The sequence below is a fragment of the Taeniopygia guttata genome, chromosome 28 (assembly GCF_048771995.1).
Source record: "Taeniopygia guttata chromosome 28, bTaeGut7.mat, whole genome shotgun sequence".
NCBI classification, from domain to species: domain Eukaryota; kingdom Metazoa; phylum Chordata; class Aves; order Passeriformes; family Estrildidae; genus Taeniopygia; species Taeniopygia guttata.
This window is the reverse complement of record NC_133053.1, coordinates 5,393,804-5,411,461: the sequence shown is the minus strand read 5'-3', so window position 1 is coordinate 5,411,461 and position 17,658 is coordinate 5,393,804. Positions and strand designations below refer to the sequence as shown.

Sequence of the window (17,658 nt, the reverse complement as noted above, 5' to 3'; positions counted from 1 at the left end):
GGCAGTGCCCCAGGCCAGGCTGGACAGGGCTGGGAGCAGCCTGGGACAGTGGGAGGTGTCCCTGCCATGGCAGGGTGTGGTGTGGTGGGATGGGATGGGATGGGAAGGGCTTTAAAAGGACATTCCAACTCAAACTGCTCTGGAATTCTGTCAGGGTTTCAAAAGCCAGGGAAAGAGATTACTTGTGTGGACTGTGTGGGGATGTCAGACACCATTTCTGGTTTTAAGCAAGTTCTAAGAATTTTGCATGGAATCCAGCTCATGGTGGAAGCTGTACACAGTGAACTTTAAATTCCAAACCGCATTTTATCACATCCCAGAACAAACAAACAAACAAAAAAAAGTGCTTCAAACTTAAGGATGATATAAAATAGCAAAACTCAGTTCAAAAATTAGGTAACTTTATTTGACACTTTTAGAAATTTTTTACAGTTTTAAACTAAAACAGACTAAAGAAATTCCAGTGTTTTTAAAAAGCAAAATAGAAGGAAAAAACTAAACACCTACAATTTGACTAGCTGACCAGTCAATGTCAAGTTTGCTTTCTTTCCTTGTAGCTCTGTATGCCTGAAAGAGCATTCCTTATTCCATAGAAAATCACTCTGGAAAACCCTTGGGATATTTCTCATCTCTTTGTCTTAAGATTCTGCCATCCTTGTTAATTTTGAAATTGTTTTTTTCCCATCTGTGTTACATCACAGAAGGAAAGCTAATCTACATCTGGTCACTGGAAATCCAATGTATTATAATGTATTTACATATTAAAAAAAAAAATATATATAATGATGTGCTGTGCAATTGGATAGAAGGCTGTAATTCAGCCAGAGGGAGGGCTGGTATCAAAACCATAAAGATCCACACAGACACAGGGTGGGAAAAGGCCACCCAGACTGAACTGAAAATCTGATGCTTGTACTATGGCAAGACCTACAGTTTTGGAAAATCAGAAATATTTGCCAAAAATGTTTTTTACTACTTAGGAACAAACTTGCTTTGTCCCTTGGTTTTCACAATGGCTCTCTCCTAGTGTCAGCACAGGAAGGGATTCATAAGGTGACACAGTTAGTACTTCATACTACTTGCAAACAATAATAACAGAAAAAAATATTTTGTACCACAGATAGAAGATATTGTATCATAGACAAAAGACACAGAATTACTGCTTTATCTACCCTTGCAGATATGCAATATGCACAATTTTGCAAGCCATCAAGTAGTAGCCTGAGTGAGGGAAAGGGACCCTCTTCCCATGGGGAATCAACAGCCCCACAATCAGCTACAACTGTGGGACTGAGCCACGTGGTGTATGCCATTGACAGAGTGACTGATGAGGTAAAGGAAGTACAAGATAGGAACCAGGGACTTGGGGAAGGACATTGATTTTATCAGCCTCACTAACTATATCCTTACAGAGAACTAAATTACTCATTCATTATGTCCCATCTGCACTTCATTTCCATACCTTGTTTGTTTGGAATCTTTTTTGCAGGAAAAATACTCCAAGTAAGTTTTCATACCAGTCTCCTACACTGACCAACTTCCTTAGCCATTCTTTTTATGGGGGCAGGGGGTGTTTTTTAGAGTGGGTTTTTTTCTAATTTTACAAAAAAAAATTATTAAGGGGACAAGCTGCATAGATCTTACAACAGGAAAAACATGTAACACGTTGGATCAAGGGAAAATCTTTCCTTCAGTACCTGAAATTAGCTTAAAGTTTATTCTTCATGCATACATATATAGAGGTAAACAAATGCATTTGCAAGTTTTTGCAAAATTGCTAAAATTTGCAAAATTGCTAAAATGAACAATCTTTTAGGTTGCACTCTTCATATACTATCCTACATACTACTACTTGAACACCATTACAAAGTCCTTCCACAAAGACAGCAGACATTTAAGACTAATCATGTTATCTCCAAGAACCATCTTCCTCTCTAAAAGCAGCTACTGTCAAGCATCCAAATGGGTCTTTGCTCATAAATCATCTTTATACTGCTTGAAATTTTTGCTTCCAGCCTCCCAACAATCCACACCCAGAGCATTTCTGATTCAATTTTAGTAAAGTAACACTAGCAGGGGTCACAGGGGGCCTCTGACTTGCTGGCAGGCTATTAGACCCCAGTTCCTCCAGCCTTTAAAGAACATGGCCAGCAGTGAACAGAGCATCTACAGGCAGGGCTGTAAATTCAGATTTTTTTAGGTTTTGCTTTTCTGTGTTGCTAGGCTGAAAGTACCAGCGCTCATAGCTCCAGTCGGCACCTTTAGGCTCAAGGTTTTGTGTGTTCAGCCCGTGAGGAAGGCAGCATGTGGGCCGGGCGGTCAGTTCCATTTCTGCCTTTCATACAGCACCAGGGTGCTCTGTGACACACAGATTCCTTCTTGCTCTCCCACAACCAGTGCTGGCTGTGGGACTCTCTGTGAGAGTTTGACAGTCAAAAGGTCGCCGGAGGAGACAAGTGGCAAAGTATGAGTTGAAGACAAACTGGTGACATGCTCACCCCAGCAAAGGCACAGCATGGCACGAACTGGCCAGCACAGCAGTTTCCCACACAGGCTTGTCGCCAGCTTAGGATCTGCTGTAACATCTTTGATAAACATTTTTTGCAGTCTCCACTACTGATTATGAAAAAAGTAGATTATGACCCAAACCAAATTAAACTATGCCACTGTGGGTTGTGTTTTTGTCAAACTAAACCTGAACTACTATTTTGAAGTTTTTGTTCAACATCAATCAGAACAACTTCAGTCAGAGCAGAACAATAAAATTCTCTTCTGGTTCCTTGCTGGGGAATGATGTGAAGGACTGTGCTTCTCCTCAAACAGCACCAAGCTTCCCACCATCCCAGTGTTCAAGGGTTGGATCCACAGTGGCAGGTTTGTGGCAATTTCCTGACTACAGACATATGCTTCAGAAGAAAATAGCTATTTCTATCCATTCCAAACCTCTGGCTCAAGGAAGAAGTTACTGTACTGGAAACATCAGACAGGACTCTTGCGCCAACCCTACTCCAGGGTCGGGTTCTGGGAAACCTTGCCGGCTTCAGTGCACTGACTGAAAGGGTGCTGCTGCTCATGCCAAGTGCCACATTCTCAGAGCTGGGGATCTTTCAGCAGCACTTGACTATGAGGTGTTGGCTGTCTGCTACTGCAGGGTTCCTACCAGCCCAAGCCACCGATTTTTTTTAGGAGTGATGACAGAATACTGTAATCACAAAATGGTTTGGGTTGGAAGGGACCTTTAAGATCATCTCATTCCAGCCCCTGCCATGGGCAGGGATGCCATCCACTAGATTCAGGTTGCTCAGGACTACATCCAGCTTAGCTTTGAACTTCCAGGGATGGGGCATGAGCTGGTGATGAGCTGGTTTACTTTGAAACCATGTCGCCGCGTATTTTCAGCTGACCAATATTTACATGAAACACTCAAAGTCGGTGCACAACATACAGTGCATGTCTGTCAGCAGGAAGCAGTTCTTAAGCAAAAAAAAAAATCTAGCTAGCATATAATCTCAGAATTTCTCAGAGACAAGCACCTGGATGAAGTTTGCCATCTGGAGCTGAACTTGCATGCTGACATGCAGAAAATTATTATGAGAAAAACGTAACACAACCTTCACCTAAGGAAGGTAGCTCCAAATAATCATAGCAGCCTGTGTACCTGTAACCCCTGGCTGCTGGACTCACCAACAGCTTCTGGGAAACAGAACCAAGCCTGAGCCCCTGTATCATATGAAGTTAAGTCCTCTGCTAGTTCCTGAAATTATAGATTATTGTGTACAGTACACTAGTTTCCAATTCAAGAAAATTCTATTTAAACACATTATTCATAATCTATCACTAATCTACAGATGGTAAAATGCCATCTTAACTCCACATAATCTGAATATTTAACTGCAAAAAAGATGGAACCCTCACAGAAGAACACATAATTTTGTGTTAATAATAAATAGAGATGATAGAAAGGATCAGTGGAAAGAAAGTTCTTTTATGCCACTGGCCAAAGGAAGCTTCTGGTAGAACACAAAGCTGTCTTGTTCTGAAAATGCTTCAGGCTGCCAGAAGCAAAACAACAAATTAAACATAGACAAAAAAGACTAAAATTGATGTGATTTCTTTCTAGATTTATCACGTTTAAGTAGCAGAAAACAGTCTTTGTCTCACAAGAGCTGAACTGTCCATCACAGTGGTTACAGAACACCCCGACAGCATTCACGATATATAAACTGAGTACTCGGGGATGAAGTTCATGCTGTAACATCATTAAACCCAGGAATCCTGACCCTCAGACTATATCTGGACAGGTAGGCCAGGGCAAGTTGCCTGGCCCCAACTGCCAGTGGCATGAAATTACTCTGGTTGGTGTGGTTCAGTTCTCTCCTCACAGAACCAAAGGAGCTCATGCACTGGGCACTGCCCTGTCCCACTGAGCCCTTCACCTGTCAGCCACTCCTAGATTTTTCCTACCACCAGTGCCAAAATTTCTTTATTAAGTCTATTAATTCTAATGTCATCCCTACTTGAAAATGACAAATTGTTTTTCCAATTTGCAGCAGCAGTTCAGATTTTTGGATATTTATCATGCCCTTAGATCTCCTCTTCAGAGTATACTCCACTGCCTTTCTTGTTCAGCATCTCCTCATGCTTTCTGAGTCATCTTCATTTTTTTTTTTATCTTCCCTCTCTCCACCCCACCCAGCACCACTAGCAAAAACCTAAACTGAAAAGCTGTTAGTACAGCTCTGTTCTTCATGTCCCACCCCAGCTAGGAAACCACATGCAAGTTTAAAATACCTAAAGATTAATTATTCCTTGTTGATGATGTTTTATGCACCTCTGAAAATGGTTCCTGTCCTCATTCACCTGAAGACACAGCCCTACACTCTTCTTAAAATATCAGAGACCACACTCATCTTGGAAAAAAGTATAATCTCTGTAGGCTTTGGATGAGTTTGGATCTACTGGTATGTCTGTATTTCAGAATTGTGTCAATGTGCTATGTGCCAGCGTTGATAATCATTAGTTGTATACACTGCAGCTTGGCCAGCATATTCAGCCTTCAGTGCACTACAAATAACACATCAAATGATACTCTGATTTGTTCACGGACAGTTAATGAAGCTGCTGTTAAAAAGGAGTATCATGGGCCTTACATCCTATACAGCCTGTGTAGTGCAACAAACCAGAGACACATACACAGCCATGGGGCTCAAGACCAGAACAAAAACACTGGATCTCGCACTAAAACAGCGCACGCGAGCTTTAACTTCAAGGCAACACTGTTCTCAAACATCCAATACTGGCTTTTTTAAAGAGCTGCAGGTAAATTCACAGCATCTCCCCGAGGCAGATTAATTCATTAGTGACTGCAGCCACAGTCAGCACCAGTTTCCAGCATACACAGAAGTCAAGAGGCACTACCATGGTAGTCATGATCTGTTCCCAGTTAGAACAATGCAGTGGGAATGCAAAAACCAAAGCTGAAACACAGAAATGCGTATGGCTGAAAAATACTGTCAAGACATTCCTAACAACAGCCATAGCGAGGGGTACTGTAAGGAAAGAGCATCATACTCTGAAGGAAAAGCTGGACCAATTATCCAAAGACCATGGAAAATGTTCAAGAAATATGGAAACAGTTTTCTAAATGAAGTTTTCTAGTAAACATGTTAATAAACCTTTTGGAAAATAGGCTATGCTGCAGATTTTCTGTTGTCTGGTATCTGCCCAAGTTTAGAGAAAACGTTATAATATTTTTGCAAGTGTAATTCTTACACATGTGGATGCACTTTTATTAGTGCCACTGGTAAACACAGAATATATTTTCAAACCTATTCTTTTGTGTTTCTTTTTTATGTATTTCATTTAAAATGCTCTTCATTTCTGACATGAAAAATAAAATCCACGAAACTTAAAGAGGGTTTGGGATACTTTTCTCTTGTCATCCTCGGTGAAGTCCTTCATATTCCATTCTACCTTCAGCTGCATTTGGGCAATCCTTCAGTAGGGAACAGACCAAAACGAACACTTGGGGAAGGAATCTGACCCTCACTATTGTGATGCAAAGAGTCAGATTTTCTCAAATGGATTTTTGTTTTAGTTGTGTTGGTTGTTGTTGCGGTTTTTGTGTTTGTTTGGGGTTTTTTTGACTAAAATAAATGCTTCCCCTGAACACATACCAGTTCTCAGGGAACAGAACCCTTACTGAATTTCTAGATAGGTAGGGCTTAGTATGTGAAAGACATAAACAAGAAACCTGTCAACATTATTTTTAACATTAATGTCACTTTCATTACTTTAAATATTAGAACTCAAGCTTTAATATTTAAAGTAATGGTGGGGAATGTGTATCTGAAATAATCAAAATCGGAGTCAGTCACATTGAACTGATAGATGCATTTTCCTATACAACGTTAAGTTTTAAATTAAGCTGATCAGGGAGGTTTTTTAAAGATTAAAAAATACAGCCTTGGTGTTTGATGGAAGGGATTGATCTGCCCAGGATTAGGGTCCGAACAGTCACAGCCAAGCTGGAGCACCACAGTCACCTGATTTGTACAGTACTGAGATAGTCAAAGTCTGTAAATTGTTCCAATTTCACATGTCATTTCACAACTGGAGGTACTGCACTGAGAAGCAATCAGGATTTTTTTTCCCTGCATTCCTTCTTGTTCAGGGGAGAAAAAATTACACTTAAAAATAGATGGAAATTCCCCAAAATCTGAGGTGAAGCAGAATGTCCAGAATGCAACTGTGAAATGCCTAATTCAGTGTGACCAATTCTTCTGTTTAAACTGAGCTATGAACAATCTGAAATAAACTGTTTCCTAACCACACAAGAGAACAAGTGCAAAAGTACAATTTCAAGTAGATGACAATACCTAATACCTCATCATCAGAAAGCTACTGGCTTTTAAATATGTAAAAAGCTACTCCAAACAACATTCTGACTAAGAGATGATCAAGGCAAAAACCAATAGAACTTTGAGTCAGTCTCCAACTTACCTTGCTATTTGTCAAGTTCATTATTTAAACACAAGATTGCTTTTTTAATTTTAATAGCCATACTTACACAATTACTTAAGGCATAATCCAGCTAATTGAAGTTTTCAGTAAAATGTTTTCGTTGCTTTTTATTAGTAATAACTGTTCAGGTTATGGCTGGCCAAAGTAACGGTCCATCAAAGAAAAGACTGAAAACCAGATTGCTTTAGTACTATCTTCCATTAGGGCAATTTGTAAATTAAATGTAGTGTTGTAGTTGTAAATTAAATGTAGTGTTGGCCATTGGACCCAGGGAGCCTTCCAAAAAACTTCATAAATCATCCTATCAGATAAGGTTCAAGGCTTTAAGCAGGAGCTGGTAAAACTCTGAAGCCAGAGTGTGGTTTTAGAGAAAGCAGTTCACATCCTAGAGAAAGAATGCTACCAGTGCCCACAAAAGCTTTCATCCAAAAAGCACAGGGCAAAATTTTGGAAGATATAGCCAAAAAGACAATGGCTGATATTTAAGTGACATTCTTGAAAAGAGAGGTTTTCAACTCCAATTCAACATGCCAACTGGAGACTCACAATTTAACAGCAGTGCCTCTGACTGCATCACTGTGACAATACTTTTGTAAATGACATTTTGGGCTCTCAAATACTCAAGAGTATTTCTTCCATGAAATCTGGAATCATACCCAAGGATCTTATAATACATCAATTTTCTATTTCAGTTTTTGTGTAAAGTGTTTGAGGCTTTCTGGAATTGCAATGTAAACACAGAACAGACTCCTCTGATAAAGTCAAATGTACTTAGATGGAATACGTAATAGCCAAATCCCATCGTCTTTCTACATACAAAAGCTGATGCATAAAAAACTCAATCATGTTATACAGGAAAACAATTTCAGGAATATGAAGTAAGACCAGCTGCACCCCAAAATTTTTAAATTTACAAATTCCTTCACAATGTAGCAAGAAACACAAAACAGTAAGTGAGCTCCCAGGTTCATTCCAGAACCTGACAGACTATGCTTTGGCTACTCTTGGGACAAAGACCAAACATGACTTAGGCAGTTGGTAAGTTACTGAGCAGCAAGTAACTTTTAAATCACAACTGTCTCTAGGACCACATGTGCTCCGTTGGGAATGAAAAATCAAACTATTTTCTTCAGAATTAGAAATCACAATTATATTCCTTGAATGAAGAACGAATAGAAGCTCAAAGCCCCAAACATAAGAACATTTGCGCTTTAACATTTTTCCAATGAAAATATTGCCTGTTAAGTTTAGTATAGTGCTACTACCTAATTTTTTTCACCTATTTGGTTTATATTTTATTTTTAAACATTCCTAATATGCATTTGCTTCCAGGCATTATTCTGTGACCAACCCTGTTTATTATCAGAGCACTTAAGGGTTCACATGAATGCCTAGAAAGCTTCCTGGAGCTCTACTCACCCTGCCTTTTAAACTAGACTAGTAGCTCAGATACCTAGAAATAAAAACAAAGACAAAAACGTTAAGAGATGCATTTAATGCACCATGGTAGCATAAAGCCTTTTGGACTAATGGTAATTTAACCATTCTCTGCATTTCCTGAATGTCAGTTTATAATAATGCATTCCCTTATATCAATGGCTTTGACAAGTCAAGAGAAGTAAAGTAAATTGTGACAATAGGGAAAGTGCCAAAAAAACCCAAAGAGACCATGTTTCTCTCAAGTAAGCATTGTAGCAGACTTGTTCAATGTTTTTCCTCCACGTTAACCTACATCATGGTAAAGCAGTGAAACAGCCACACAAGCACAGAGTACTGAGTAAATAAAGACTCTTGATGCTACCCTGCTATAATGCAAATGGAACAAATGGTCAAAGGCATTCACTAACAGTAATCATTGAAACCCACACATCAGAACTCCTGGAGAGCACCATGTTTCAGAAAGATGTTTTAAGTATATAGCTGTACCAAAGCTGGAGACAGAACATTCCTTGTTGGATTTGATGATCAGACTCCTAGTGAGGTTCCTCAATGAATGCAAACCTTACTAAACCAGTCCTACACACATACTGGTTTTACGTATGTTTGTGAGGGAAAGGAGGGAATTCTTATCACATCACTTATTCCAGCTGGTTTTGTTCTGCATTTAGGCATTTGCTTTCAAGGTCATCCTTATTCTGAGCAGTTGGTTCCTCACTGTGGGCCATAGAGATTTCTGACTGGTCTGTCTTTGTGCTGGTATCGGCCAACTCCTCTTCAGCTGAGGCAGAGCCATGCAGCTCCTCCAGGTGGAGGGTGGGGTTGGTCATTTGCTCTGCGTCTTGTTGAGAGTCTGGCACACTGCTGTCTTTGGGAAGCTGAGGGCAGTTGACAGGAGCTATCACCACAGGAGGCTGAGGTAGGTCTTTCTGTAAATGGAAGATCACAGTCAAAATTATGGGAAACAAGAACCATTGTGTCCAGTTATCCAAGGTAATGATCATACAAGATGAAGATTAAAAGTCCATCAACTCAGTTATCATTCTCCAGCAGCAGACAGTTGCATACAGTTATCCTTTCTTTGTGTTTTATAGGACCCAGGGGAATTTTTCCTTCCAGAATAAGTGTTTGCTTTCAGAGTGATTGTTCCTCACCAGTTTCAGAAGTGCTCTGCTGATAAGGCAGCAACAGGCATTTGGTCTTTGGCCACTGTCCAGTTCTGCCCACCTTTACTATGACTATACAAGAACTGGTAACTTTTACATAACATTTCAGATGATCTCAAATATTTCTCTAACAATTAAATTCATTTCTCTAGTGGAAGCTTGTGAAAGTTATCACAAATAGTTGAAAAATAAAATAAACCTCACTGGGGGAACCTCCAGCTTCATAGATTTGGCCTTCTAATAAGTACTCATAAACTAAAATCAGGCATGAGAGAAATTATTACTTTTTGAATCAAGTTAATTTCACTTGCAGCACAGTGAAACAAAGTGTTTACAATACAATTTCCACCTTCATAAACAATATCCTATGAAAGAATATGAAGAAAGTATTTTAAGGGTATATTTTATGTAGTATTAAACCCTACATTTTATATAATATTGTAACCTCTTACTACTACTGATACTTTCAAGAGAGACCAAACAAGTAACATTTTGGCAGAATCAAAGATAGACAAAGTCTACTTTATTTTTCACTACTCTGATTTAAGTGGCCATAAACATTGCAAAAACCAGAAAACCTGACTGAGGCAAAAAAAGTATGTAAAAAAGCAAACAAGCAAGCAAAACAAAAATCTTTGTGTTTGTGTGATAATACTGCAATATTTTACTCAACTTTAATTCTAGTTAGGTTTTTATAATATTAGTATTTCCTGAAGACACTCATATCAAACTGGTATTCACCGCAAAGCCGCTGCCCGTCCAGAACATGGCAAGCTCCCTTCTCCAGAGGGCCACCACGAAGCTGGTGAGGAGAGTACAGGGCACCAGGTAGAGGAGAGCAGGCTGGCCCATCTGCATCAGTGCCAAGGCAACAAAGGTCACAAGAAGGCCTATGCCATATGCTGGAAGAAAACAAACCCAGCAAAACACAGTTATTCAGATACAGCTTTGCTCAAGCACACCTAAATAATTGGCTAAAAGAGCATTCTCACTAGAATTTTTTTTCAAGCAATATGTAAAACATCTCCAGAAGTTTTTCAGGCCTCTTTAGCATTATTTACACCATGTAAACATGGAATACTACAGTTTTGCTATTGATAACATGTGAAAGCAGTGTGATTGGCCTAGTCCATACTGTGCAATTACACAATTACCTTAAGCAAAATAAATATATGAAATATTTTGTATCATATTATATTTATGAACTCAGCAGACACAGACAAATATTTTGACCATTATAATGTGCTTCTTGTTTAGGTTGGCTTTAGCTGTTTCTTCCTATCCTGCCAACACAGCTAAAAAAAAAGCCAGCCAGCTCTAGGTTATATGTTTTTATTACTTTCTATTTAATTTTTGTGGCAAAATTTATTTAGTAGAACACAAGTAGCTTGGATCTCAAAATGTAATTATTTTCAATTACATTTTCAAGACAATGAAGTTAATCCAACTTTTTCTTCCAATCCAGATTCCATTTTTTCTTCAGAAGGTCACGAAAGACATTGAGGGGCTGTTCAGAGAAGGGAAAGGAGCTGGGAAAGGGGCTCAGCCCGGAGAAAAGGAGGCTCACGGGGAACTTCCTCACTCTCCACAACTCCCTGACAGGAGAGTACAGCCAGGTGGGCTCCCAGGGAACAAGAGACAGGATGAGAGGAAATGGCTTCAAGTTCTGCCAGGGGAGATTTAAATAGGATATTAAGCAGAACTTCCTCCCCAGAAAGGTTTTCCAGTCCTGGCACAGCTGCCCAGAGCAGAGATGGGAGTACCTATCTCTGCAGGGATTTAACAAATGTATGGATTTGGCATCGTCCAAATCTGGATTTGGATTTGGATATGATTAGAGGTGGGCTTGGCAGTGCTGGGGACTGGCTGGACTTGATGATCTCAGATGGCTGTGATTAGAATGATCAGTAACTCCTTACAACCCTTAAAAATGGTTTTTGGGCAGGAGCAAATTCTGTTATTATTGAGAGATCCTTATATCTAGCTAAAATGTTTCTTATGATGATTTAAGACCATTGCCTCACATCTTATGTGCACACCTGTAAGAAAAGTCTCTCTGTCCTCTCTACAGTCTCCCATTAGGCAGCTGTGGGCAGCAACAGAATCTCCTCTTTGCTTTCTCTTCTTTTTACAACCCTGTGCTCTGGTCTTTGTCCATCCTGACAGTCTCCACTGGATTTACTCCAGTATGTCAATGTCTGTCTGGCACCAAGGATCCTGGTTTACTCAGTCTTAAGTGACAAATTGAGAGGAATAATCACTCGTCTCATAACTGCTGACTCCATCTTGCTAACTCAGCCCTGTATGTGGCTCATTCTCAGTGCTGCAATAGTATACTCCTGACTCTTTATCAATGCAACATTTTCCTATTTCTGCAAACATTTTTAAAGTATCAGATAAGACAACAATTTTGTTTTACTAGATATGAGAGACAATTATTTGGAACATCAATAAAAGCATCTCTCTACCCTGCTAGAAGTGTCCATGAACCTAGGTATTTTTTCAAAGGAAGTTGTTAATGACAATTTCTCAGTAAATTCACTGCAAGCATTAGAAGTCTTTACTAGAAAAAGTACAATGAAAGAAAAAGACAACAGGAATCTGTCAGATCCTATTAATCAGTAGTACTTAAGTTCATGGCACATAACTCTGTGGATTTTACAAACTAAAGAAAAAAAAACTTATCTAGAGGTGTTATAATCATAAGAAAATTCCCTGCATCATAGGTTATGGATTTTTAGAATACACAAGAAATTAAGAACAAAGTCAAAGGATGATATCCCTTGTAAGAACTTGAATTCTCATGCACAATCAACTCAAAGGTTCATGAATCAAGAAACTACAGTGAGTAGCTGAGCATATGTAAAGAAAGTGTAATTACAAGGGGTTGACTGAGACCCTTGGCAGCCATGGTAACAAAAGCTCCCCTTACGCAAAGCAGGCAAAACAGCTCAGAAAAGCAGTATCAGCTAGTTTGGTGATGGAAGATCTAGACTTGAAAGCACTTTGCTAAATATTTCTGTTTAATAATAAAAGGAAGAACAGGAGAAAACACACAAACTATGCCATGCAAGACTGACAACATGCTTTTAGAGGGAGCCACTCCTATAGGTCTTGTGTTCAGGTGACACTGTGGTACATACCTATTGTGCAGGCTACAAAATAGACTCTGGATGACTGCACCTGAATATCAAATCTATGGCAATAGGCTACCAGTAAGCCTAGGAAAAGAAAGAACAGTTACAATATGCTTTCAATCTAGTCATGCACCTCATGATAAAAAGAAAATCATCAAACCAGCTACAAACTTGTGAGAATCTTTTTTTCCCCAAAAAATTTCCTTGGCATCCTGTGTTTAAGCACCATGACAACATATCCAGGAGGCTGCACAATTTACAAACCAGTTATCTGATGGTACTAACCCCATGTATTGGAAGCACTCCAAAAGCAAAACACACAGCTACAAATATGCAGATCGTAGATAAAAATGTCATCCCATCCCTACTAACTAAACATTTAAAAAAATACAGTGTTCACAACAAGAGCAAGAGTAAGTTCAGCCCTTTGAGATGGTACTGAAGACAGTAGAATTTTATGGTTAATGACTATACCTGTTTCAGGTTGGGGGGAGGAGGGGAGACTAGTGGGGATGACAGAGTTCATATTTCCCAAAATACAAGAAATTAAAGAAATTACTTTGCAGAAGAAATCTGAAAGCCAGAAGGTTCATAATTTTTTCACCTGCAGTGATGACAGGGATAGTTCTACATACTATCTAAAATCATATTTGAGAGACGGTGTGGCAGACAGACTCCCTGTGACTAACAGGAAGGTTTGAGTGGTCAGGAATCTGTACTTAAACCGTGTGCAAAGACAAATAATTTCCTCTATCACCACACTACCAAAGATGCTTTATAGCATAGAATCAGTTGCTAAATCTACTCCTTCAATTTTTCTACATTTCTTGACATCACTGCATGTGAAACGGAACCATAAGATTAATGCACATTTTTCTTGCACACATTAATCTTATGGTGAACAGTGCAAAAAAAACCTATACTCAAAAATTTATCAGGTTTATAGTAGTCAAATCAAACCTATCACTTGAAGCAGGAGTAGAAGAGGAATGAACTAATATGACAATGCAGCATGTAAAATTCTTAACATGCTAAACAATACCTGGAACTAAAATGTCTCCAAATCCTAGAAGAGAAAAAGGTCTGTCACATAGAGCCAATGGTGAGGAATTCAGTCGTGGAACCTTCAGGACCATTGGGAGCTTGAAATGAGAGAGACACATGTCTGATGAAAAGCACAGTCACACTACCTACCAAAATTTGTTCCTGTTGTACTCAAAGTGCAAGTTTCAAATACATCAAATGTATCTTTTTATACATTCATTACACACAATATTACTGACAACTAACAAAATGCATTTAAGATGGGAGTGATTAAATATTTTCTAAATACTATGTTAACTACAAAGTCTTCACATACAATTGGGTATCAATTCTGCTTTAGCTGCAGGTATGTACAAAATTTAGGCAAGCTGCTACATGAATAAGAAATAATAACTTATACAATTCATTTACCAATATAAGTCTCAAAAGATCAAGACATGAAAAATTTCAAAAAGTCATTTTTCAAATCACTTTAAAGACTCTTCCCTGTCCCCTGTGTTCCTATTTATTACATAAATTCCAATGTGAGGCACAGTATGCCACAGTCCATTGCAAACCTGTATTTTCTTTATTATAGTACATTAAAGAAACTGTATTTGCTTTTTTCTTTTCTTATATTAGTGCCAAAATAATTTTATATACTTATACTTTCATTACTGTTTTATACAATTAATTCTGTGCCTAAAGTTGAATTCAAAGGGGTACTTAAAGGGGTACAGGAGAGAAGAACAAAAGAAGTCAAAGAAATTAGTAGGGACTGCATGGATTGATCCTCATCCTGCAAACAATTACTTTCTTTGCTATTTTCTCACATGACACTATTACATTCATTGCTGAAAAAGATCAAATTAATCCTTAAATAAAAAAGGTTTTCCTACAGATTAGTTTTTTTGTTTTGTTCACTATATCTCACTGTCTCCTACATCTCACATACTTTCCTCCCTGAGTCAGCCACATCTTGTAAGGTGTTCATGCAACTGGCTGCTGTCCAACGGTGAAAACCCACTGAACACTGACTTCTGTTTTCTTCTGCCTCCAGTTTGTGTTTCTCTCCTTTCCCTATAGCTTCAGCTTTTCATAAAGCAAATCTCAAAAAAGGGAAGGAGGGGGAAGAGACAGACTGATTATATGTTTTACCTCTTTAGGAAAAGATGCTCATGCTCATTTAACAGCAAGTTACTATTTACAGATGCGATCATGTTTTTGTGAAGCTGAGCTAATCAGCTTTCTTATATTGAAACCCTGTCAAAAAAAAGATAAAGGGAAACCAAAGCTGGTGTGATGAACCACTACAAGTCTGCTTTGCCCCTCCAGAATAAACATTCAGGAGCATTTATTCCCACATTAAGTTCTTTTCAGACTGGCATCTTCATTTGAGCTTTGTGATCTTGAATTTTAGAGAAGTTAAAAGCGTAATAGTTGAAAGCTAGTGCTGGATTTTCAGACAACATAGAGTACCTTTTCATGAGTGGCAGAATCAGATGGGCCTGCAGCCACCTCCACCATTATACTCTCCCCAGTCTAAAGAAAAAAATGGGAAAATTGTAAATCAGCACTTCCCTCAGCAGCTCTGGGATGCTTTAGGAACACACAGAGAAACAAGTCATTACACTTTGCTCTGTGGAAAGCAGGGAATAGAGAAGCACCTTACTTACCTTTGTTAGAAAAGGTGTGATAAATACAAAGAATATATCATACACAAAAAGAACCAGGAGGAGTAAGGTACAACCCTGAAGGAAGAGACAAGATATTTGGTATTTACACACAATGCATTAGCAAATAGCAAAGAATTAATAATTAGAAGGCTATTCAAAGAAAAAGCTTGCAAAAACTAATACAAGTCATTAATGTATTTTTCTTAATTCCTAAATATTTTAGATAGAGGAATAGGATCTTGCATGTATCCTATAAAATAAAGTAATTCTTAAACACAAAATTACATGTTATTGCCCAAAATTCTTTCTGACGTAAAATCTGGAAATGGTGCCAATTCAATTTGCTGGGAAATATGAAGAAGCTCTGCACTGAAATACACCAGGCACAGCTTGAAACACTATACACTCATTTACTGTCAGTCTATACAAACTTATAGGTGAAGGTAATTTGAAACAAGAGTTTGAAGAGCTGCTTAAGGGGCAACTAAATAACTAATAATGATTTTTGTCTTAAGATACTGACTAAGGTCAGAAAGATTTGAAAAAAACATTAGACTGACGCATTAGTTGTATGTCAATTTGAAAAACAAAATCAAAACAATCAAAATAAAACAAATAAAACTCCCCCAACAACAAAATACTCAAATACCAAATACATATATAAAGGGGTGGTGTGTGATTTACTAGTCAACACTCTACAGAATCTACAGAACAAATCACATGCCACTTCTGGGTCTCCATTATACTCATTGCATCCCTTTTTTCCATGCTACATATGAATGGAAGTGCATTTCAGAGACAATATACTCCATTATAAGTGACTCCTCTGTTCAAACACATACACGCAAATCTCTTTAACTTTCTTCTGAAAGTCTATAACTTCTGTTTAACTTTCATACCTTAAATGTAGGCAGGCGAATTGTTTTCAACATGTAAAGACAGAAAGCAATTCCTAAAGCATCTTGCAGAACCCAGGCCCACCTTAAAAACAAAAGTAATGTTTTTGCAGGAAACAGCAGGAAAAGCAGACCAAGCCTTGTCCTCACTAAGGACCTGCTTGGGACAAATAAAAACCCCCTTTTATTCAAAGTACTTGCTTGAAATTGACATTGTTGTCAGCATGAGTTTGCAAATGGGAAGTTGTTTTTCATCAACCTGATAACCTTCCACAAAGAAGTGCTTGGGAGATGAGGGAAGACCTGGTGATAGTGTCTATCTAGACTTCAGTAAGGCTTTCCACTGACAACCTTCCATAAAATCTTCACAGAGAAACTGATGAAGTACAAGCTGAACGAGCAATGAGGCAGATGAAAACTGGCTGAATGAGGTTAGTGGATACCAAAACAGGAAGTCCTGGGGTCTTTTGTCCTGTGCATAGGGGTGAATCCTTGTGTGCTGAGGCAAATTTACAGCTGGGCCTGTTTTTCAACTGTGTTTTGCAAGTTGAATATAGAAGTGCTCTTTGCTTTGCTCTCAACTGCCAAGGTCAAAGAGAAGTAGGATCTGAGATAAACAACACTAAGGTTTCCCAAAAATTGCTACAATGAGAGCTAGTGCTGTGTACTTGCTGATGGAGCTCTGTGCAGGAGACACTCAGACACTCAGGCTCACTTCAGCTCTGAGGCAGAAAATGGATTTCCTAGTCCTAAATATTTTGGAACATCTCTATAGTACTGCTCTACTCCTCAGTCTGACACTTATCTCTCTAAACGGTCTTTCAGAGTTGATGACTCCTGGATTTGAATTCTGTCATTGAATGATCCACACAGATCACAGACCCCACAAAAGCACAAATCAGACATCTTTGATATCATCATCAGAAACACATGCTAGCATTTCAGTTCCAATACTGAAATATTGTTACAATAGAGGAACTAAGAAGATGAACACAACCTGTATACATAGGAAAACTGCAATATCTGAGAGTGAGGTAAGAGGAAAAAATCCCAAAGGAAAACAAAAACACAGCACTCTGTAAAAGATCCACCTCTAACACAAGTGGTACGAACCTGCTGCAATTAGGTACTACAGCAACACTGGATGTAGAGAATTACTGACTTGTACAAGAAAGCTGAGAGAAAGGAAAGATCTGACAATCTTACCAGTTCTTATTCTCATGAAGAAACGAGTTAGACAACTTGTGTCCAACTTTCCATATCACTTCTGAAAAGATGTCTTAAAGTGATCAGAATACTG

The 17,658-nt window shown here is 38.6% G+C and overlaps 1 protein-coding gene across 2 annotated transcripts in view; it reads right to left on the bottom strand.

The window, feature by feature from the left end:
* Positions 1–380: 380 nt before the first annotated feature.
* Positions 381–17,658, bottom strand: part of SPPL2B (signal peptide peptidase like 2B) — a 31,947-nt gene continuing 14,669 nt past the window's right edge. The window contains exons 9-15 of one of the 2 annotated variants that reach the window (XM_002189483.7): positions 16,362–16,443; positions 15,463–15,537; positions 15,266–15,328; positions 13,806–13,905; positions 12,770–12,847; positions 10,368–10,528; positions 381–9,389 (exon numbers count right to left, since the gene is read on the bottom strand). In XM_002189483.7, the coding sequence (XP_002189519.4) occupies positions 9,102–9,389; positions 10,368–10,528; positions 12,770–12,847; positions 13,806–13,905; positions 15,266–15,328; positions 15,463–15,537; positions 16,362–16,443 (847 nt within the window). In that variant the 3' untranslated portion in view covers positions 381–9,101. Of the gene's footprint in view, positions 9,390–10,299; positions 10,529–12,769; positions 12,848–13,805; positions 13,906–15,265; positions 15,329–15,462; positions 15,538–16,361; positions 16,444–17,658 lie in introns of both variants that reach the window. The other variant, XM_012571187.5, reaches the window with a different exon arrangement.